The sequence below is a fragment of the Atractosteus spatula genome, chromosome 2, assembly GCF_055471065.1.
Source record: "Atractosteus spatula isolate fAtrSpa1 chromosome 2, fAtrSpa1.hap1, whole genome shotgun sequence".
Lineage (NCBI taxonomy): Eukaryota > Metazoa > Chordata > Actinopteri > Semionotiformes > Lepisosteidae > Atractosteus > Atractosteus spatula.
Genome location: NC_142707.1, coordinates 1,153,817 through 1,176,951, shown reverse-complemented (window position 1 = coordinate 1,176,951; position 23,135 = coordinate 1,153,817). Strand labels below are relative to the sequence as shown.

At 51.0% G+C, this 23,135-nt stretch overlaps 2 protein-coding genes across 3 annotated transcripts in view; both read left to right on the top strand.

Annotated features, from left to right (window-relative positions):
* The window catches only part of LOC148838936 (sodium-coupled neutral amino acid transporter 3-like), a 34,402-nt gene extending 30,788 nt beyond the window's left edge, over nt 1-3,614 (top strand). For both annotated transcript variants that reach the window (XM_088907763.1, XM_088907755.1), the window contains exon 16: nt 866-3,614. In XM_088907763.1, the coding sequence (XP_088763889.1) occupies nt 866-970 (105 nt within the window). In that variant the 3' untranslated portion in view covers nt 971-3,614. The remainder of the gene's footprint in view (nt 1-865) is intronic.
* Nucleotides 3,615-4,786: 1,172 nt separating this feature from the next.
* Nucleotides 4,787-22,178, top strand: wasb (WASP actin nucleation promoting factor b). The gene is made up of 12 exons (XM_088909625.1): nt 4,787-5,074; nt 13,519-13,659; nt 13,929-14,015; nt 14,303-14,399; nt 14,920-14,958; nt 15,603-15,644; nt 16,188-16,392; nt 17,558-17,600; nt 18,213-18,366; nt 18,569-19,059; nt 20,321-20,432; nt 20,957-22,178. The coding sequence occupies exons 1-12, from the start codon at nt 4,967-4,969 to the stop codon at nt 21,010-21,012; spliced, it is 1,575 nt and encodes a 524-aa protein (XP_088765751.1). The 5' UTR covers nt 4,787-4,966; the 3' UTR covers nt 21,013-22,178.
* The last annotated feature ends 957 nt before the right edge of the window (nt 22,179-23,135 follow it).

Here is a 23,135-nt window from a genome sequence, read left to right as displayed (position 1 = left end):
GGGAGGAAAAGACTGTGGAGCAGCTTCACATGGGCGTTTTACTGTGATCACAAACTGCTGCTATCCCACCAGCTTTCATGCTCGTACCTGTTTATGATGGCTGGCCTCTAGTGGACAGTAAGCTGTAGCCTTGCACTAGGGTCTAGGGGCAATGGCAGTATGCTCATATCGATACCAGCTGTTTCCCCCACAATCTAGAATTGTTCTCGCTGTGCCCCCCTCCTCCATCTCGGGACTGACAGGTGCTCATCGCCTGGAGGATTCTGCCATCAGCAGCACCAGGGGGGAGGGCGCTGAGCCACATCTGTATCTCGGGCTCCCCACTTCGCCGGGCTCCCCACGTCCCGGCGAGTCCCTGTCCCAGTCAATGCCCAATCCCAATCCCAATCCCAATACCAATCTTAGGTGACAAACCAGGTGCCGTGAAACACTTTTTGCAGCACAAAAATCTGCACGAGACACATAGGGGTTAGGGGGCTTGATTAGTGCTGGTTAATAATAACTGCATTTCCTGTATATTGCTTGTGTCGTTGTGCAAAAGGTCAGACCTCATTGTGTTTTTTTTCCGTACTGTACGTGAGGCTTCTCAGGGGCCTTTGAGGAAAAAGCTGCAGCCTGAAGCAGCTCTTTCACTGTCGAGCCCACAGAAGCTGCCGCTGTACAGACCGCGGTGAGAAACACCGGTTGCGAGTGTGTGTTTCTGGGGCCGCTGAAGGGGAAATGCTCGCTGCCTGAAAGTGAAACCGGAAGCCTGCTGCAGAGACATGTTAGAAGTTTAAAAATCGCTGAACGCGTTCCCCCGACGACTGCTGCAGCGCCTGTGCGCCCTGACCCTCAGGCCCCTCTTCTCTCTGTGTCGCCGCAGGCAGCCTGCTTCGCCGCGCTGGGCTTCGTCTTCATGGTGATGAGTCTGTCCTTCATCTTTGTGGACTGGGTGCGCGGGGAGAGCAACAGCCACGGCGGGCACTAGCACCCCTCAACAGCGCCTGGGAAACACAGCGACGTCAGAGACCCCACCTACCCCCCCCCCCACCCCCGCCCCCACCAGCTCAGCCCCAAGTCCTTCAACACGCTGGGAAAAAAACTGAAAAGGGCTGGACTACCCCCCGCCTGCCCCCACCCTGCCCATCTCAGTGTCCCATCTCCCCCCCTCCTTCACGCCAGGCAAGGCTCTCTGCTGCCCCCTTGTGCTTTGGAGGAGGGGCACACACCTCCTCCCCACAGTCCTCCCCACAGTTCAGGTGGGTGGCGCTTTCTAAAACAGAGAATGGTGTTATAAACTCCTGCAAAACCCCAAGAGAGGTCTGTGGTTCAGGAATTAACAACAGAACAAGTGCACGAGCATCCTAGCTGATGCCATTCTTGTGCTTGATTGCCAGACTTGTCGGTGAGCGAATCATATTTCTGGACGGTGTTCCTCCCCTCACACTATGGTCAAGAGTCTTAATTCAGCTGTTACTTATTTAACTAAGCTGTTTATTAAAATGTCGACACAGAGTTAAGTTATTTTCCTACGTGACCTTGAAAACAGATCAGCCGTATTCTCCAGGCGGCACGTGTGCTTGGTGGAGAGTAGAGAGGTTCTGTCTGTCTGAGCCTGGGGTGGCCGAGCACAGCGAGCTGCACAGCGGTGAGCTCAAGGAGCCTCTTACTGTGACACTCGACCAGCGATCAGACAGCTGCTTCCTGTTACAAGGAAACAGAGATATGTATTTACTTGAACAGTTCCACCTAGCTGAAGCACACTTTACACTCCTGTCAGAGATCCTGTCCTTGTCTGAGAATTCAAGAGCCTGTTCTTTTAGCACAGTTCTATGAAGCAGCTCATTAATCTCCAAACTTCTTTCTTGGCGCGTTTTCTACCAAAGTGAGACTTCCTGCATCAATTCCTGAAAACGGACAAAACTTCTCGATGATACAAAATGACATGAACGAACATTTCAGCTGCATGTGGAGAGTTGTCATCTAAAAGGTCATTTTTTTACGTTATCCCTGTTAGGACAATGGAGCTTCCCAGTGGCTCAGACAGTGCAGCGGCTTGTTTGGAGGGCTATAGTCCAGACTCCAGCAGTGTGACCGCAGACAGTTGCTTGCCATGAGGGTTTGTGGGTTTAAGAAAGAGACAGGATGTCCCTCGATCTGAGTACAACAGTGACCCCTGCTGGTTCCCCTGTTCCAAAGTGCACCCGTTCTCCATTTGCTGCCATCTTGGCTTCGGACACAGTGCGTGTTTCAGAGGACAGAGCACACATGCAGTCATGTTCCCCCTGTGCCCTTACAGGGGTCGGAGTGCTGAACCGAACTCCACAGCACCTGGCTTTCCCAAAGTGCGACTGGACAAATAGAAAAGCACCCAGAGACTCTAGGGTTAAGAAAAGCACAAGGTCTGTCTGTGCGCTAGATCAGACAGGGGCTGGCAGGGCTGAGAGCATTCCTGTGTCTGACTCTACAAGCCTCTGACTAGACAGAAGTCACCACGAAGCTCTGGGTTTGTGACCAGCAGCTGTAACTCGATCAAGTGTCAGACTGCTCTGCCCCTTCGCAGAAGGAATTCCCAAAGCCTCCTGGGAAGGGAGGGACAGGACAGGAAGATTGACCGCAAACTGGGAGACAGTCACATATGAAAAAAAATGATTGCAACAACATCAAAGCCAGAGAGCGATGTTCCTGGGCCTGAGGCTAGCTCGCTCGTCGTGTCCGAACTGCTCCTGCAGTCAGCGGTGACACTGTGAGAGGTCTGCCCATCCTTTTTTAATTGATTGGCGTGGAGGCACTGGGCAGTACTGCCCCTCCCCCGTCCCAGAGAGCCATAGTTCCTCAGGTGTCAGGGTTCACCCTTAAATAATCAATTCCTAAACATGCGTACACTACGTACGCAGAGGATTCAGGCAATTAAACAGCGCAGAGACCATTTGAAATACAAAACAGCCAAGACCTCCAGAGCCCAACGCCCAGAGCTGGCCATTCCTGACTGAACCGAATCAAGTAATTGGCTCAAGTGGTCGAGACCCATGTGTGTTCCGAGTCCGCCCAGCAGACTGAGCGCGGAGACCTGTCCACGCCCACTCGCTCGCTGTCCGGAAGTCTCGACTCCCTGCGGTCCGGTTTCCATCTTCACCTTTACGTTGCCGAGACCGACTTTTAACTATCATGGGCTACTACAGTGTTTCGACTGCTTTTATTCGAACAATTTTATCACTCCGTTGCGATGCCTTCTACACCACTCAAACTGTATTTTTAGGAACTGTTTTTTTTTTTACCGAGTCCTCCTGTAACAGGGCGCAAACCTCCACACACTTAGTTCCAGCAGGGGGCGACACAAAACAACAGGCTGCTGTAAAAAAAAATGAAGTTCGCAAAGAGATCATTTCAGCGCACGCGTTTTCTCCTCTGTGAGTTGAACTTCATCGGTCTGTGAACAGTTACGCATCATTTCCTCAACAGTCAATCGGTTATCTTTATTGATGGCAGCTACAGTAAACACAGGAGACGAGGGGCAAACGGTGCAGTGACGTGCAGTGTTTGGCTCATGTTCGCAGGAAGTGTGTATCGTACTGATGTCTTGTCCGACAGCACAGAGGTGCGTTCTGATCTTAATAAAGGTGTCACTCCGAGTGGTCCAGCTTGTTTCTGTGTGGTTATTTTATTCCTGAGCTCCTGGGCATTGAAAACTGTTTTTTGTTTCCCAGCACAGTAATAATGGGAATAGTTCATATCTGTGTCCAATTTTGCAACTTCAAATGTGAAATAACAACGACAACAATAATAATGATAATAATTATTATTATCATTATTATTGTTGTCATAAATATAAATTATGTTGCTCAAGCATATAACTCAGACAGATTTCCTGTGTTTTTCAGTGTATTTTTGAGTTTCCCCAGAATTGTGTAAGTGCGAAAGATCATGCAATGCGTGGTTTTCCACAAGCTTGTCACTCGTGTCAAAATAATTGCTGTCAGGTCTTCAACTCTAAAAAAAATTTAGCCAGGATATAAAACTGTCACCAGACAACTTTTAGAGGTTGTTCTGAAGTTTTTTAAACGTTTCATTTTCTGGACTACCGCCGAAGAAACTGGTTCATATTACTTTCAAAACCAAGCGTTTCTCTTTGACACCCCTGCCTTACTACAGACCAGCTGCTGGCTATCTTTCAGCGCCGTGGGCCAGGTGGCCATACGGCCTCCTCCTGTTTGTGACCAGTCTTGTGCCGACATGCCGGCTGGCTCTGCGGGGACGGGGGAGGTGACAGCAGTCGCTGGTTTCTCACAGCACATCCCCGCCTGCGGCGGAGTGGGAGACTCGCGATTGCAGGAATCGTGCAGGGAAAGCGAACACTCCCTCCCTCTCCCCGACAGCTCGTCATTCTGAGCCCCAGAAAGGGACGTTGTTTCAGAATGCCCTTGCTGTTCCCTTTAGACTGAAAGGAAAAGCAGAGAGGGGTCTCCCCTGTTACGTTAACAATACCTAACGCGAGGCACATCTTTCCCTGAGCCAGCTGCTTTCTCCTGGCGCTCCTGAAATCCCACCAAAAAGCACCTGAGCCACCAGCAGAGAAAATCCCGCCCGCTTGTTTCGGTGAAGCCTGGCGCAGCCGTTCCCTTTGTGAGCTGCAGGGAATCCCAGAAATCTCCCCTTTCCCTGGCCAGAAAGACATGAAAGACACATCCCCCTTTCACGCCGCAGAAAAAAGGAAGAAGTAGCAGAGCTGCTTTTAAACTGTGATCAGCAGTTGGGTGAAGTGTGGTCACCAGCTTCCTGTTCTCTGCCTCCTGCGCAGCTCTGCTCAGAAGGCAAGGCGGAAGCACTCCGAAGCTCTCGGCTGTGGCGCGTGCACCTTCTTCTTCTGTGCTTCTGGGAGAAGGGGAGGCGATTGCGGGCCTAGGATTTTTGGGGTTTCTACTTTGGGGGGCGGCCCCCCGTGTTTTCTTCAGGGAGACTGGTCGGGGCAGCGGGGGTGGACACCATGAGCCGAGGCGTCAAGCCTTCCAAGACGCAGGAGAGCTGCGGCAGCTCCCTGCTCAGCCCCCAGGAGAACGAGCGAGTGTTTGACGCGCTGGGACGGAAGTGTGTGGTGAGTAGAGCCGGGTCTGTGTGCTGGGGCCCCAGCGGGGCGGCCGCCCCAGGGCCTGGGGGCAGATGTACGGAGGTACGTTGGGCAGCCCTGCGTGAGGGCTGCAGGAGGTAGTCTCCCGGGCCCCACCAGTGCTCAGCTCCGCTCCGGATGAGTGGCACCCCGGCTGTCTGGACCCGTCAGGTGCGAGGGTGCTTGACAGGCGTTGCCGGGTGCGACGGGCTGGCCGATGCTCGCCAGGGCTGGGGTAGGTCTGAGGAGTGGTGCCCCACGGGACCGGGTCCCGCGGCTCTGCTCAGCTCTGTTTGAACCCCAGTCCGTCCGCGTCGCTTTCTCGAGGAGGGAAGCCAGAGCGGCTGCGCTGGGTCGATGCTCCAGCCTTGTCGAGACACAAGGGGAACTGTAGACACAGGTCAGAACTGGGTGGCTACCAGGTGCAGTTTTCACCTCTGCCCTGTCTGAAGCGCCTTCTGCTGCCCCCAGGTAACGCAGACAAGCCCTTTGCTTTGTAACTAGCACGCACACTCCCATCACGCCAGGTACAGTGCCCCCGCAGTGCCAGCACCCAGCCAGCTCCGAGCAGCGCTCCTCCATGTTGTGATTGACCTGTTCCCAGAGGAACGAACCTGTCTCACAGGAGAGAGGCTGAGGTCTCAGGGCCGGTCTGATAGGTATCACCTGGGTCTCTGAGAACACTACCAGTAGAGCAGGGGTCAGCTGGTCAGGTGCTGCAAGTACTATGTGGAATTGCTTTTAAAATCAAGAACAGGTGGGTAGTTCTTTATACAAAGAGTTGTGGGAGTGTTGAACAAATTGCCCTGTCATGTTGTTGTAGCCGATACCCTGGTTTCCTTCCAAACAGAGCAGGACAAGATCCTGGGATCATTTAATCTATTACTAACGACCAATCAGGCTGGATGGGCTACATGGCTCTTCCTGTTTCTAGCTTTTCTTATGCCACACATCATCTGCAGGTTTCAGCATGGCTCAGGTCCAAACGACTTAACTGGCCCAATTATTTTCTTCAGCACTGTAATGAAGATGCTTTCCTCAGTCATTCAGCTATAGGCTTGGCCTTTTTTTAACCTTCCTATAGGGCCGCAGTGCAGCGGCTGTACAGCACTGGGCTGAAGACCCCAGGTCTGAAGGTCTGAAGGTCATCTGCTGTAGTGTGGCCAAACTAAGGAGCTCAGTTTGCATCAATATTGCATTGTTCTTTTCTCTCTATCTGTAATTCCTGTTATGGGCATTTTTCTTCTCTCTTTGTGGCTGTTTCCTCGGGTGCCAAGATAACCCAAAGCTATCGAAGTCGGTTACAGATCTGAGGAAGGGGCTTGTGGGAGCTGAAAGGACAAGGGCTGGCAATCCCACAGTGCTTTGCGCCTTGGTCACACTCTACTGAGAAAGACCTCGCGCGGCGCAAGTGGAGTCAGACGCGCCCACGCAGCCCGAGGCTGGCTGAGCCGCAGGGCGAGAGGAGCAGTGAGATGTCGGGGGAATTTTACCATGAAGTCACTTCACGCGTGAACCACGTCTTTCGTTCTACACGGTCTACTGACTCACCTGCTCCCGGACTTTCTCAAACTCCTTCAGCTCTCGACAATGCTTATAACCCGGGTTAGAAGGACTGCCAGGATCACAGATAACGCGCTGGACCCCGTCCAGTGCCGGGCCTGGCGGGAACTGCTCGCGAGGAGGCGCGGGGCCGGGCCGGGCCGAGCCGAGCCGGGCCGCGGCTGCGCTTCGTGTTTCACGCGGGCCGGGGGGTTGCTGCTGTAAACGAGCGCCACGCGTTTCACAGGAAACAACGGAAGGCCGGCGAGATGCTGGGAGTTTCATCGCAGCGACGTCCACAGCTGCTGCGTCGCGGGGCAGGGTACACACACAGAGGAAACAGGGCGTAGTAGCACACCGCTGTGTATTTACACTCCCTAGAAGTTCCTGTTTTTTCTTCTTTTAAAGCCCGAGGCCTTCAACACCGTTCTAGGAAACAAGTAACTTTCCGCAGGCCTGCCTCTTTTGAGCGTCTCTTTTTCTGTCCTGGATTTAAATATCACTCCCGAGACCGTCTGAGTTTGCAGAGAACGCATATTAAGTAGCTGCTAGCAGACGCGTAGATAATGAGGAAGTCGACGCGATGATGCTTAATTTGTTTTATTTTTAAAGGGGGAAGCAGGTGAGGTTTAAAACCATTAGACCTTTAATGGCAGTATTTAGGAACTTGGTCACATTCTGTGAAACAGTCCTGGCTTCCTTTCAGTTTTCGTGTTTGTTGTTGCTCATTTGTTGCCCATCGGTCAAGTGGGTGAATCTCACTGGAATGTCCAGCTGCTGGACCTGTTGTGTTAGGGGGAGGAGCTTAAATGCTGCACAGTGTCCTCAGGCCCATTGGTGGTGCGTCACAAATTCTCGCCCTTCACTCATTTCCCCCCCTACTGCCGCAACAGCTCTGAAGAGCCTCTCATATTATTATTTGAGAGGGCCACTCTCCGTTTCTCTGTAACAGGAGATCATATTCAGGACTGCAGCTCCAGTCAGTTTCCTCCCCCAGTAGGCTTATTCTCATTCTGGCAGGAGCAGGAATTCTGGGATTTGATTTATTTCAGGGAAAAATGTCTAATCATTGAGCATTTCTTGCAACACAGCAGAACATGCGTCTCTGTTTCTGTTTCTCCCTGCTGGTCGTGGAAGCACATTTTACTGGATATTTTATGAAAATGCTTTTTTTCCCCTTGTACTCTTCCTGCTTGATTTGCTGATATTGATGGATTTTTCTGGGATACTGATTTCTAGCAAATCATCAATGTGCTTCAAGCAGAATCTCTTTAAACTGTTGCCATTTTCCACTGATATCAAATCTGTTGCCACCCATTCTACACCCTTAACCGTGTCTCCTTCCCTCAGAGTCTGCTCTCCTGTGGCTGTAGCCTCTGTACAGCTTCAAAATAGACTTCAAAGCACACCATAGCACGAGCTCACTCCCTGCTGGCTCTCAGACCGTTTCCTTCTCTCAGACTTGACGTTTGAGAAGACGAGATCTGTACGAGCATTTCCTCTTGTAGACGTCCTGACACACTGGGTAAGACAGCTGTAATTAACCATGCCTGCCCCTGCAGTTTCTACTGCGGATATTCCTATAAGTCTGTGCCGGTCTATATACCTACCTGTCCCTTTGCACATCACCTCTTTATTCCATTTCATGTCACAGTGCTGAATGTTAATTGACACTGTGTCTGTGGGCGGCACAATGGCAGAAGGGATTGGCATTGCTGCCTTGCAGCGTTCGGTTCTGGACCTGGTGCACTGTCTGTGTGGAGTTTGCATGTTCTCCACGTGTTCGCGTGGGTTTCCTCTGGGTGCTCCAGTTTCCTCCAATAGTTCAAAGACATGCCGGTACTGTAGGTTAATCGGATTCTGGGAAAACTAGACCTGGTGTGAGTGTGTGTGTGTCTGTGTCTGTGTGTGCCCTGCGATGTACTGGTGTCCTGTCCAGGGTGTGTCCTGCCCTGCACCCCTTGCTTGCCAGGATAGGCTCTGGCAGCCCTTCATTGGATGAAGAGGCTAAAAATGGATTGTTCTGCATCCGGTGGTTTTTCAATGGGCCTGACCTACATTGAATCATCCCTATGGATTCCTCTAGCTTTAGTTCCTGAGCCTGAATACTCTTTATGATAAGTACCTCGCTCTCTTCTGTCTTTCCTGTCTCTCTGTCAGCGTGTGCCTGCTAATACTGCATTCGTCTCCAGCATTTGAAGTTAGTTATGTTTCTTTGATTTCAGTAACATCATAAGGTATAAGTACTTAATTACGTGAAAATGGTTTGATTTTCATTATGCTTAGCTAGGTCTGCCTGTGTTGCCCAGTTTCTATTTCCAGGCTGTGGTCATGGAGCCTGTCCTCCCTGGACATTCAGGTCTCTTAGTGTCCAGGCTGTGGTTGCTGACCTTGTCTTTCATCAGGGTCTGTTCCTCCTTGCTGTCTGGATGTCTACCTCATTTTGTAATGAGCAAGCTTTTCAGTGGCAGCTCTCTGCCAGAAAATCACCCCCCCCCCCACCCCCCACAAGATGCTGAACAGATTCTCGGCCATCGCTTCCTCCCCAGATCACGTGGTTTCTTTTGACTTGAACTTCAGGCCCGCTTGTGTGCCTGGTGTGAATTTATTCAGTTTGAATTCTACTCTGCGGAGATGCCTCTTCACGTTCAGCCCCGCCTCGTGCTCTGTACAGCCAGTCAGGAGCGAGATCTGTGCCACACTGGGTGGTGTGTAACAACGGAGTACGGTCTTGTGCTCAGTCTCCTTCAGCCCAGCTCTGCTTTCTAGTTAGACTTCAGAGAGAGATGCTCATGCTGGCTTCGCCCTGTGTGCTCTACTTTAAAGAGCACCTGCTGTTCTGTAGCAGATCCCAATATTTTGAATGATTTAATTTCAGTTCTGTTTCACATCCTGTTGTGTGGTTCTTAATGACACTCTGCAATCGGTTTCTACTTAGACAGTTTTTCATGAACTACGAGGAACCTTTTTGTCATCCAAACAAAAGAAAGCAGAGAGGATTCCCCAAGATAGCCTGCTTCAAAGATCTGTGAGGTTCCCTGCCTCAACCTGCCACACTACACAAAGATGACCTGCAGAAAAAAGAGCACAGGGTGTCGTAAGAACACCCACAACAGGCCCACACCCAGCAGAGCAAATATCAGCCTTGTGCAAGACCACCTACACGGAGCTCCGAGCTGCCAGCTCCTGCTCTGCAAGACTCTCCCCTGCTTCACGCGTTCTGCTCGTCAAAGCTCATGTAGAGACATTACAGATCCCACAGGCCCCTGCGCAGGGAGGCAGCAGGTCTGCCCAACCGATCAGCGCAGACAAGGCATCACTCGGAGAGGGCATCACTCTGAATTAACCCTGTTACCATGGCAGCACCCTGCAACTGCAGTGCACGCCCACCTCCAGCACGACTGCGGTAGCAGTAGCATGCTCTTTCACTTGCTTGCCTTACTGGAACTGTTTCAGTTGACCTCAGCGGAGGTGGCAGGCTGTGTGACTCATGATCGCCCCCTGCAGGTTGGCCGGTGAGCTGGTCAGCAGCGGACCAGGGAGTGCGGCTCTTGCTTCTGCAGCAGTGATGTGGTTTGGGTTTTGGTTTCGCATTCTGCCACTCAAATCCTGTGCTTGTGTATTAATTTGAGACCTAGGCAGCCAGTGCCTCTTTATAAAAACAAAGCCACAAAGGAGTTTTCACCTGCAGAATCAGTCTTGGTCTTCCAAACCTCTCCAGCCCTTTCTCACCCTTCTTTTCTAAACACCTGGTCTGTTCAGAGTATGACCCTGAACACCCACAGCTGCTGACATTTCCCATTTAACCACTAGTTTCCTATCAGCTGCTCTGTGTTTCCCGCAGTACCTTGACATGCAGTTCTTCTGGGTTTGGTACAAGTCTAATTATATCACCGTGAAGTGTGGGGGATTTAAAATGCATAGTGTACATACTCTGTATATGTGTCTAACAGATGATGATACCGGTTATCAGTGATGGAATGAAGCAACACTAATCAGACAAGTTCGTGACTCTTAAATTACTGAAATGAAAAGGGAGCAGTCTTCTTCCTCATATGTGTTACAAGTCACTTGTTTTAGTCTACAAAAAGGAGGATATCACTGCTTTAGGGACTGCAAATGACACATTCTGAACAGATAAAGTTACACTGAAGTAACCACTCAAAGCATTTACAATGTGTGTTGGAAAAAATTTGGCTTCGTTACAAATCACACAATTAATCATTAATAGGAGTCAGCACCAACCAGTTTATCAAGACTCAGTTATGTCCTGTTAATCAATTACAATTTACAAAAGAATTATCCCTAGAATTTGTCACCTGTAGGTAGTTATTAAAAAAGGCAAAAAATACATAACCTTTATTTCCACTAAATTCATAAAACAATCCATTTTATTCTTATATAAAGCCAGAGCATTTTCAAGACGTTTTATGGAGTTCGTAACAATTCAGAAGAAATCTCCCTGGAAGATTACAGATAGACAAAGTCCAAACATTAAGAAACCTGCCGATTTACCACAGTTTTCCACCCTCCAGCACACACAGCACACCCCCTGCCCCTGGAAGCAGAAACCTGTCTCGTCTCGGGTCAGCTCACTCAGACAGGGCCCGAGCTGTCAGGCTGAGAAAGCCCGAGCAGAGCCGCGGGGCCTGTCTCTTTAAAGAAAGTCTCACTTCCATTTTCGAGCTGTAGAGGTAGGCAATTCATAGCAGGAAGCCCTGCGAGAAGCCACTTCCCCTGTAGCTATAATCAGCTGCTGCAGCACCAGCCTCACAGGCAAGCTCAGCACAGTGGCTGCTCTGTCTTCCTGTCTGCTCTCTCACTGCCAGGCCCAGGTTTCCCGCCACAGTGCCCTGGCCCCTTCTCTCTCCCTGTGTCCTGGCTGGTCTCCCCTGCTCTCTGCTGCCAGTGGGGCAGTGCGTGTGAGGCCAGGTGCTGCCTGTGCCAGCTGGGTCAGGCGAGAGCAGAGTCCGAAGTTCCAGCCCTCATACGCTCCCATCTTCTCTGCAACCCTGTCTCTCCCGCGACACTGAATTTCAGGGGCCTGGGAGCCTCCCTGCAAGTACTCCTCTGTGTGCTGGAGGAGGAGGTTACCTTGGGGTTCAAGTGGGGAGCTGGCCGCTGGAGGAGAAAGGTAACATGCAGGTTAGGTCAATAGGTAAACCCAGCTTGGGAATTATCCACCCCATACATATTCCATCCCATACATCCCATACATATAACGACATGCCAGCGTCCCGACCGTCCGTACGGTTCCTCATTGTTACTGTCTTCTCACTCTCTGCATTGTGCAACTGAGTGATTGACACCTGAACAGAGTTTTGTAATTTATTCAAATGTGTGAAGTAATGTGAATGAACTCTTTCACAGCCCTGTACTGTCTGAAGAGGCTTCTAAGTCTGTTTTCAGTGTATGTGTGGTCAAAGTTAAGGACACCTACACTTTTCTCTATTTGTGGGCAGAGTTTATAAAGACATGCGAGTAGGGAACTGTGGCAGGCTGCAAAGGGACAGGTAAAGGTTTATTCCTTAGTAAAGGTAAAGAAGAGAAACACAGCGTTGTGGCTTTCTTCAGGTGTGAAGGAGAGAAGGAATCTAGCAGATAAGTAAAGCATTGGAGAACAAAATACAGAGTATTATACAAAATATGGAGTATTGTAAGAAGAGTATAACAAATAGAGCATTTAAAAAGGGAGAAAATGGACATGGTGAGAATGAGTGTCTGCTCTCAGGGAGTTTGCACACCAGTTGATAAAGAGACCTCCTTTTCTCCTCCCTTAAAGCTGAAATTGCAATCATTTTGCAGGGGAGAGACACATTAGTTGCTAAAGAGATAGCTCGACAGTTAAAAAGACAGATGAAACCAGAGCGTGTCAGTATTTAAACACTGACACCAGTCAAGAGTTCAGCTCACCGCCTTCGTGGTTGAAGAATAATAACATGCTGTTGTGCCGATGTGGTGTCATGCTGCACGTAATGACAAACTGAAGCAGGGCCAGTTACACACAACAGGATCTTGTTGTTCTAAAGATTACGCTAAACAGGAAGGGCAGCCTGTGTTCTGCTTCTGTGATCTGCAGAAGCCACTGTCTGACTGTGAGTCCCAGCAGTCATGTGAATGGGTAAGGTCACTCAGGGCATCAGAACTGCCCTGGGAGCACTGATTCTTCACAGGCATCAGTCTAGCTCCTGACTCACAAAGCAGGGCTTGTTGTGTGCTGTCAGCATGGAACACAGTTCCCTTTTCAAATCACTCTTGCAAGGCCTGTGCTCCAGCTGTAGAGCTCATTGTAGCTAGAGATGGCTGTGCACTTCCAGGCTCAGATCATGAGAGTGAACACGGCTGGGCAGCTCGTTCTATACTCCCACATCTCTTTGTGTAGAGAAGTACCTGTTGTTCTCCTCCATTTTGTAACACACTGTGATGTGCCACATACACATTAAAAGCAGTTAAAGGAAAGAGGCACACATGAGCATCAGGGGGAACCTGTGGAAACCAGGACAAAGAGCACCTCGGATCTGCGCAGGTGCCCCACTGATAAAGGTTCATCATTGTCCTTGTGCAAAGAGGTAGGCTGGTTAGACTTTCCATTTCCAAAAACTTAGTGACTAAGTGACTTGCTACTAAAGCAATTTAGTTTTGAAGTTGTTTTTACGAGAGAATAGCAATTGTCTTAGGTGCAGTGCTCAACAGATTCCATATTTTGAGCAGTTATAATGCTTTTAACGGGCAAAAATATCGACACTCCTGTTAGGTGACAATAGCCTCTGTCGGGGTAAGATCTGCAGTGATGGGTGTTATCGATGCTCAAGAAAAAAAGACACAGTAGGATGAAGACCTCCAGCTCTTGCAGCACCCGGACATGACTCTGCCTCCTCTTCCTCACACAGGCCATGGCTACCACTGTGGCTCAGCTCCACATGGCTCTTCCTCACAGCAGCAGCTACTGGTCCCTCCAGCACTGTGGGGTGCTGTGCTTCGTCAAAGACAACCCCAAGAGGTCCTATTTCATCCGGCTCTACGACATCAAGGTACTGTACAGCCCCCGCAAGCCCTCTGACTCTCTGCTACAGCACAGCTGCCTGGGGAAGAGCTCTCTTTCTCTCTCGGGAGTTTTTCATGTGATGCACCAATTGCTCTGGGACAGATCACAACCATTTAGCAACATGTCGGTTTGGCTCTGACTCCCTCAGAAATAGAACCGCTATCTATCGTAACTCAAGAAGTGCAGGTGACAGATGAGGAGCTGCAGCAGAGTGTGGCTGTGCCTGTAAAGACATTTCTCTTTCTGTGCTCGTAGGAGGGGACAATGATCTGGGAGCAGGAACTGTACAACCAGTTTACATACTCATCCCCAAAGCCCTACTTCCACACCTTCACCGCTGATGTAAGTAGCTCATGCTTTCAGTCCCTCTCTTCTCTCAAACTGTCTAGAGTCGACAGGCTCCAGCTCTCGACACCCTCTTCTCACTGCTCTTATTGGGGTGGGAGACCTGCAAGGCAAACCAGGCTGCTGCTGTAAGTGGTGCCGGTGGACCAGCAGGTGGCGCTGTTCCCTCCGGAGCAGAATGACCAAACCAGCGCCCCAGTGTGGGGACAGCGGACGCTGACACTGTGCAGTAGGAGGTCTGTTCTCCAGACGAGGCTTTAAACTGACTGTCTGCTCGGCTGCAGGACTGTCAGGCGGGGCTGAACTTTGCTGATGAGCAGGAAGCTGCCAACTTTCAGAAACACGTGGAGGAGAAGATCAACCAGAGACTGAATCGTCTAGGTGAGTCAGGCTGGGCCTCTGGCAGTGGGAGTGAGTTCCACTGAATCCCATGAGTCCAAAATAGAAACACCACATTTCCCAGGTTGGGGTTGCAGATACCCAGAGCCAATCCAGGAAGTGCAGGGTGTAAGACAGAACTCAATGACAGGCCATCACACAGCACACACACACACACGTACTAACACAACCTGTCAAATACACACAGACACACAAAGGAACAACGTAGGGACTCTAACTACCCTCCATGTCTCGGGGAGATGGAAGGAAACCAGAGAACACAGAGAAAGCTCATGTGAACACAGGGAGAACATGCAAACTCCACACAGACAGATGCCCAGGGCTAGAACAGAACCCAGAGGCTGTGAGGCAGCTGAACTACCTGCCCCACCACTGTGCCACCCCAAAAACGAAGTGCTGATAAACTGTAAAGGCAGTGTAAAATATTTAACTGGATTCCCAGCCAGCAGGGGAACTCGGCGTCTGACTAACAGTTCTTCTCTCTCCTTCCTGTCGCCTCCAGAGAAAAGACAGCTTCCTCCTCCTCCTCCCTCTGCAGATGGTGAGTTCCCTCTCTTCCTCAGCCAGTCTCGTGCTCTGGCTGGACTGCAGTTTCCACCTCCGACACCACCCTGCAGGAGGCCTGGAGCCCCGAACCGCAGCCCCGGGGACCGGTGGTGTGCGCAGGGCCGCAGGGAGCGTGTCTCCACGCCGGGGGGGCATGCGCTCATGAAATCTGTGCTCGTGCTAATGAGTTTGCCCCACACACAGCACGCACGTACAGTGTGACACGCTGTATCACAGCCCCCTGTACTGTACTGGGCCTTCACCGTGCTGCAGTACACCCTCCTCCGCTTTACCAAAGTGTAACGTGGTAAACTGTCGTGAGGAGGTTTTCTCCTCGCTTGCAGAGGCACGAGACCTTTGCCCTCTATGCAGAGATCAAACAGACCAGAGGCCTGGAGGCCTGATCCCTCCGTCCCAGACGAGAGCTTCAGGCCTCTGCTCCTCTGCCCCGCCTGAAGGCACTCGCAACACGCCGCAGAGTTTATACCTGTGGTGTGTTTCAGAATCAGCGCAACAGGGCTCAAGACAGCTGGAGCAGCGTTCAGCACGGTCAGGATTCAATGACGTTTAAGTTTGGAAGGACGGCCATTAACCAAAATAAACCAGCCCACGTCTAAACGAAATGTTTTACCTTTACAGAAAGAAGGAGTTTACCGCCTCTGCCACCACCCAACGCAAACGGTGAGTGTAGCCCCCTGAGGTCAGTCACCTCTTTAACCAAAGAATTGCTGATTCACTTATTATAGATGAGAGCCATGAACATGTTTAATTTGATCTCATATGAAGCAAATTCCGAAGGGGGTGGCAGTTCAGAGTCCTGGAATCTGAACTTCTGTCCGATGAGCTTCCTCACAGAGGAGCAGAGTGAAGAGCAATAAGATGATTCCTCATTCGATCTTGTTGTGAGGATGGCCCAGGCTGTTCCATATTAATTGTATACAGTATGTGATGTATTAAAATCTGAGAGCTACTCATTGTCCAATATTAATATAGTAAGTGTCTTGTATCCAGTGTGTTGTGTGTTGGGTGCTGTATGCAGTCTCCACTGTGTTGTGTGCAGTGTTGTGTGCTGTGTGCAGTGCAGTGTCGTGTGTCCAGTGTATTGTGTGCAGTGTGTTGTGTGCCCTATGCAGTGCTGTGACAATGAAAGCGTCAGCAGTACAGATGCCACCACAGCACAGAAGCTCTCCTCCTCGCTCACCCCTCGCCCGGCTCTCTCGGCAGGCCCAGCCGCATCCCCAGTGAGCGCCAGCCCCTACCCCATGGCCACCATGGACATCCAGAACCCAGACATCCTGGCGTCGCGGTACCGGCCCGCCCCTGCGCCGGCACCCGCCATGCTAGAGAAGGGGAAGAAGAGCAAGAAGCAGAACAAGAAGAAGGGACCCAAGCTGACCAAGGCTGACATTGGGGCACCAAGCGGGTTCACGTGGGTATCGCTGTGCCTGCGGGGGTGTCGACTGGACCACAGCAGTGTCGCGGGGAGCTGGCAGGACGGGCAGCTGCTTGACCGTAGGCAGGAGAGGGACAGGGAGCGCATCTGAACACAGAGCCAGGGGAAATATTTCTGTACAAATCCAGGATCACAGCAGCTTGTGCCCCTGAACACCACAGACAGGCACCGCTTCCGCCCAGACCAATGAGCTTCTCAGTCACTGACAGCAGCACCAGCTACTGATCTTGAGTTCCCTGCACAGCTACCTCTATGCATAGACGAAAATTCTAAAATAATAATAATCCAAAAGGCACCTTTTGTATGAATACTGTGATGCCTCACTATTGGAATAGAGTCTATCCCAACAAGCAACAGGCACGAGGTAGGACACATGCACTCACACCAGGGCCAGTGTCCCCAGATGCCAGTTAATGCACCAGTTTTTCTTACTCTACAGTTGAACAGTGGTGAATATGAACTAAATGAACTAAAACGTCGTACTTAAAATGATGAAGAATTATGTTCAGGGTTCTGTACAGCAGACAACGGTGGTTCCCATAGGGCCCCATGATGAAGAATGATGAAGTTATTGCAGTATGAATGCTGTCCACGCGGAGTAATTAACTAAGACCCTCATTAAACAGAATGCCGGACAGGTTACAAACGAGCTGAGGCCATTTAGCCCATCCAGACGGGTTACTGTGTCAGCAAGCACAGAGGACTGATCCCAATATAGTGTAAGAAAATTTCATTGCCACTGTAAGAACATAAGACTGGTTACAAACACAGGAGCCTATTTCGCCAGTCTTGCTCTTCTGCTAATTGGTGGTTAATTAATCCCAGGATCTCATCCATCTGTTTCTTGAATGAATCCAGCGTATCAGCTTCAACAATATGGCTGTGTAGCTTGCTCCACACTCCTACAACCCTTTGTGTAATGAGGTGCCTTCTGTTCTCAGTTTTAAATGCACTTCCCTGTAGCTTCTGCATCTCTTCCACGCTCCACGGAATCACTTGCTGAGTCCGATGTCGCCCATTGATTTGACTTTTCCTTTGAGCATTTTTCCAGATCAGCAATTTCTTTGTTATATCATGGTGACCAAAACTGTACACAGAGGAGATGTTTCTTCTATCTTATTTCTTCCTTCTCTGTTCACAGCCACGTGTCTCATGTCGGATGGGATCCCAACACTGGATTTGATGTAAGCTTTCAGATTGCTTTCTAAATCCGAATGCTGTATGAGTGTTCTGAGAATGATCCAGAATAACAGGTCTTCTTGCAGGCACCAGGGCTGTATGGAGCCATGTGTCCATCACTGTGCTCTGATCTGGACCTCAGCAGGTCCACTTGCAGGCACCAGGGCTGTACGGGGACATGTGTCCATCACCGTGTTCTGATCTGGAAAGCTGACAGCAGCCAGGTGGTTCACAGGCGAGATCAGACCCCAGGGCCTGCACTGGGAGCCCCTGGTCTACTGTATGACAGGCAGTCATACATTGTACTCATTGCTGTCTGGGGCTGATACACCACTGTGCTTTACAGTATATACAGAGCACTACTCCCTAGCACAACACCAAGCACAAAACAGCAGGCTCAAAGAACACACACATCTTGTGTGTCTGTGGTTTTGTGCAACTTCTGGGATCTTTGCTGAGAAAGGACACTATATTACTTTCACGACGTGATCAGACATTTCCGTTGCTCAGCAGAAGGTGCTTATTTGCACCATCGAAGCGAGCCGTGTTTGTACCCTGTGGTGTGTACAGGGCTACAGAGGCCTCCCTAAAAGTGTGCTTCTGTGGAACCCGGGCAGGTGAACAACCTGGATCCGGATCTGAAGAACCTGTTCTCCCGGGCTGGGATCAGCGAGGCCGAGCTGGCGGACGCAGAGACGTCCAAGCTGATCTACGACTTCATCGAGCAGTCGGGGGGGCTGGAGGTGATCAAGCAGGAGATGAGGAGACAAGGTGAGGATCCGGGGGTGGTCAGTGGACCAGCTCAGCTCTCCTCTCCGGGGGCAGCGGGGTGCTGCTCCGGGCGTTCGGATTCCTCCCTTTTCCCAGAGCGCTGGGAGTTTCAATGTGGGTTTCAATGGCCTGAGCTTTTTCTCAGCCACGGAGACACAGACACAGTCTGATGGGTTTTTATTGTTCTTCTTTCTGCCCCCAGATCCCCTGCCCCCCGGCCGCCAGGGCCCCCTGCCCCCCATCCCCTCCTCCTCCCCGGCCCCTGCGCCCCCCCCCTCCCGGGGCCGCTCAGGGCCCCTGCCGCCCCTCCCCGGCCAGCCCTCCCGTGGCCCGCCTTCCAGGAGCCCTGCGCCCCCCCCCAACCGGGGCATGCCCCCGCCCCCGCCCCCCAGCAGCCGGGGAGGCCCCCCGCCCCCCGCCAGCCAGCACCGCTCCGCGGCCGGGCCCCCGCCGCCGCCACCCCCCGCCGCCCCGTCCGTCTCCATGTCCAGCGGGGGAGGTGGACCGCCCCCCCCGCCGCCGCCCCCCCCTCCACCGCCCCCCTGTGCCGGCCCCCCCCCGCCCCCGTCCCCGGTCCCAGCCAGCTCCGGCTCGCCACGGCCCCCCAGCACTCCAGCGGCCCCCAGCGGAGGAGGAGGAGGAGGAAGAGGAGCCCTGCTGGACCAGATCAGGCAAGGGAAGAAGCTCAAAAACGTAAGTCCCGCCTCCCTCTCGGTCCGGCCAATCACTGCCCTCCCCGGGAGTGACCTCACACGAGCAGCAGAGCCGTCGTGATCTTAAGATGAGCAAGACAAGGCAAACGACAGGAGGCTGTTCGGCCCACCTTGCTCATTGCAATTAGAGGCTAATTGATTAAAGGGTCTCATACAGCCGTTTCCTGCAAGAAACCGGGGCTTCGGCTTCAGCAACATGGCCGGGAAGCTCGTTCCACACCCCCACAACCATCTGTGTAAAGTGCCTCCTGTTCTAAGTTTTAACTGTACTTTCAATTGTACTCCAGTTGTGCACAATACTCTCCATGAGGCCTAACTTGTTCATTCTACAAATTTATATCACAACACTTGATTTGAACTCTACACTTGAAACGGTGTATCCTAATGTATCGTTTATTTTTTTATTGCTTTCACACATTGTCAGGGAGATGCAATGTTGTGTCAACATAAACACCCCAGTCCTTTTCATACCTTATCTCTTCCAGCTCAGTGTTTCCCATTTTGAATGAATAGTTTATGTTTTTACTACCTGCATGCAAAACCCTGCACTTGTTTACGTTAAACACCATCGGCCAGGTGTCTTTGGGGTCCTGGCTTCTGTTCCAGACCTGGGTTTCTGTCCGTGCAGAGTTTGTGAGTTAATTGGCTTCTGGGAAAATTCACCCCAGTGTGAATGTGTGTCTGTGAGTGCTTGGTGAAGACTGGTGTCCTGTCCAGGGTGTGTCCTGCCTAGCCCCTATTGCGTGCTGGGATAGGCTCCAGCTCCCCTGCGACCCTGAACTGAAAGAAGTGGTTAGAAAATGGATCGATGGATCTTCAGCTTCTTCAGTGTTTGCTAACCTACCTAATTGGATACCAACTTTAGCAGAATCTAGAGAAGTGACATCAATTAAGAAGAGCAGTGGTCCCAGTACAGCACCCTGTGGTACTCCACTAACCCTTCCCCTGCGACACTCACAGCACAGGAGATTGAATGGAATCTGACACTCACACTCAGTTTTCAAACATGCTACGTTTATAGCACATTTCTGAGACATTATACACTGCCTGCAACTGCCACTCCACATGACAGCTGCCACGACAGACTGAAGTGGAATGATTGTTGTCCTCCTGTATCGCCCCAGGAAGCTGTCAGCTGTGAAACATTTCTGAGCTTTCAGCAGGTCAGCTTGGCCCGTGGGCAGGGAATAGGAGAGGTGAGGGCAGGGCAGACTCTGACCCACCGTGCTGCTCCTCCGCAGGTCACAGAGAACCCTGACCTGCAGCCCTCCTCTTCGGCCGAGAGCAGCGAGGGGATTGTGGGGGCGCTAATGATGGTCATGCAGAAGAGGAGCAAGGTCATCCATTCCTCAGGTGAGCGCGGAAGTCAGCAGCTTCTGGAGTCACATACTGTAACATGTCCTCCCCGGACTGCACAGCAAGTCCCGGGCTCCTGCAGTTCAAGAGAGCGGATTCCAGCTGCTGGTTTTGTGAACTAAAGGCAGAGGGTCACCCGCCAGGCACATTCCCGAGAGGATCGGTGCATTTGTGTGATGGCCCAGGAGACAATTCTGTTTTCCCAGGAGGCGGGGGAATGAGGAATCTGTGTCTGTGCAGATTCTCAATCAGACACCAGTTAGAGAAGCAGAGCTGGAAACTGAGCCATGCAGCAGCTCCTTGTCACTGAATCCCACTGGGAGTCGGGATGGGAGCAGCAGCTCCTCGTCCCAGAATCCCACTGCTGGGAGTCAGGATGGGAGCAGAAGCTCCTTGTCACTGAATCCCACTGGGAGTCAGGATGGGAGCAGCAGCTCCTTGTCACTGACTCCCACGGGGGGCAGCAGGTCTTCTTGGCTAAAGTATTAGCTGATCCGTTTTCCTTCTCTGTTCTGTTTCAGACGAAGGTGACGACGACGGAGCCGATGATGACGATGATGATGAGTGGGATGACTGAATTTAGTTTTTTTTTTATTTTTCCTTTTTCACCCTTGTCTAACTGACCTGCGTCCTGGACAATCAATCGAGGGCAACAGCTCAGAAGAAGTCGGATTTTTTGGCGCAGGTTTTTGGAACCGGCGTTATTCCCAGCAGGAAGTTACAAGGGAATAACATGTCAGTATCTCAGCTCTGCGTTAAGACCCCATTAACACTCCCACCCCTGAACGTCCTGCACTGATACGTACCTCCAGGCTGCAAATCTGACAGCTCTCTCTCCCAGGGTCCGCTGGTTGTGTGTCTAAAAGAAACGTGGCTTTGCAATTTTGACGTCCTGTACCTTCTTAACACTTACTAGTGTGAGAAAGAAAGGTTACAATCGAGGCACAACCACTCAGACCAACTTGCTGGTTTGGCTGTTATCATCTTAACGACCCAAAGTATCCCATCTGCCCTACTAGGGTGTCAGGGAGTTAGATCAAGACTCCTACAACTCTCTGTGTAAAGAGGCGTCTGCTCTCTTCTTCTGTCCTGAATGTTCTGAAGCTTCATTTCCACCTGGCTTGCCCTCTGCCTTTCAGGATGTTGAGCCCCCGAACCGAGCTTCTATCTCAGGGGTCTCCAACCCTGGTCCTGGAGAGCCCCAGTCCAGTCCACCCTGAAACAACTGTTATTTAGAGATTAGGCACACATGTTTAACAGTTGATCAAACAAACAAGTAGTGTTTCAAGAAAGGGAACCTTGGTCCTTCAGCGCTGAAGGATATTCTGATTTCAGTTCCAAATCATCTCCAAATGATTGAACTGAACACCACCCCCCTGTTTAATTGTTCCAGGCCTTGAAAAAACCGCCTCTGAAGCTTACTGGAAAGCTCCCCAGTTTCAGTGTTGGAGACCCCCATGCTGTGTAATAATTTCTGCTTCACAATTACTACGACAGCAGGGAAACACGCCCCCATTCCCACTTCCACTCGGATCCTGATCACCCACACGCGGGGCGCTTAGAGCTCAGCAACGTCTAGGGTCCACTGCGTACTACACGCCAGGGGACCGGGCAGCATGGCAGGCCCAGTCTGAGGCCGGACTGCTGTTGCAAAACTGAACTCTGTCCCCTGCAGCTGCGTGGAAGACTGTTCCCCAGAAGCATTTCATACAATAAAGCCTTAAACTTTTCAGAATCTCCAAACGGTAATGTTTCCTAATTATTGCACAACTGTAGAGGTGTGATGTGTCGTTGGAAAGTGTGCCACACCTCGTTTGTCTCCAGTGCTGATGTTATAAAAGATCTCTTTCAGACTGAAACGTTTCCTATTGCGGGTACTCCAAGTTGCACCCACCTCAACAATAACCTATTTGTTTAATATGAGCTATTGAACATGTGTTTGACAGAACGTAGCCCTTGTGGACTGTAGCTGGACTCCATTGCTGTCTGGTCGTAAAGACGAGCACGGATATACAGTTCATCTTCGACATTGAGATTGTACACAGCTCACAGTGCCCTCTGGTGGTCGAGAACGGATACTGCGAGTTGGTCTAGTACTGCGTGTTGTCTGAGACCTACGTACAACAGCCCAGAGGCACAGAACGTGCTAACCCAGCCAGGAAAGGTGCAGGTTATCAGTACTCATCCCTCTTGACATCATCATCATCATCATCATAACATAACATCATGACATCTGCAAACCAAATCTCCGATGTAACTGAGAGACGTGAACACAGTATGTGTGAATATGTATTACGGTTTTTGTTTAACAAAATCAGCTGTGTCTGTGCTCCTTCGGCAGGTTTACAGCAGTAGGACAGGTCCCGGGCACCCCCACACCTGCTGTTTTTTATACCATCCGACCCCCCCATTAAATAACCGCACCCCTAACCGACACAATCAGAGGTTTAACCTGAACTGTAATGGGATTCAGTTTGTAAACGACTAGGAGGTCACCGAGGTTCTTAGTTATTTAACATCTCCAGTCTTGGAGCAGAGCTAAAACCTCGTAAAGACCCCAGAACAGCAGGCTATAGTCTGGCGAGGTGGCGTGATGCGATACTGACATATATATATATAAGAACAAACATTTTATTGCATCTTTGGTGGACCAGAATGATATCAGAGTGAATTTACACCCAGAGACTCGTGGAAACGGAA

Bases quoted from the DNA above. Each gene is read 5' to 3' on its own strand.
- wasb (XM_088909625.1), top strand. From the start codon at position 4,967: ATGAGCCGAGGCGTCAAGCCTTCCAAGACGCAGGAGAGCTGCGGCAGC. The intron at 13,660-13,928 runs GTACTGTACAGC...CTGTGCTCGTAG, and splicing joins TCCGGCTCTACGACATCAAG to GAGGGGACAATGATCTGGGA. The intron at 20,433-20,956 runs GTGAGCGCGGAA...GTTCTGTTTCAG, and splicing joins CAAGGTCATCCATTCCTCAG to ACGAAGGTGACGACGACGGA.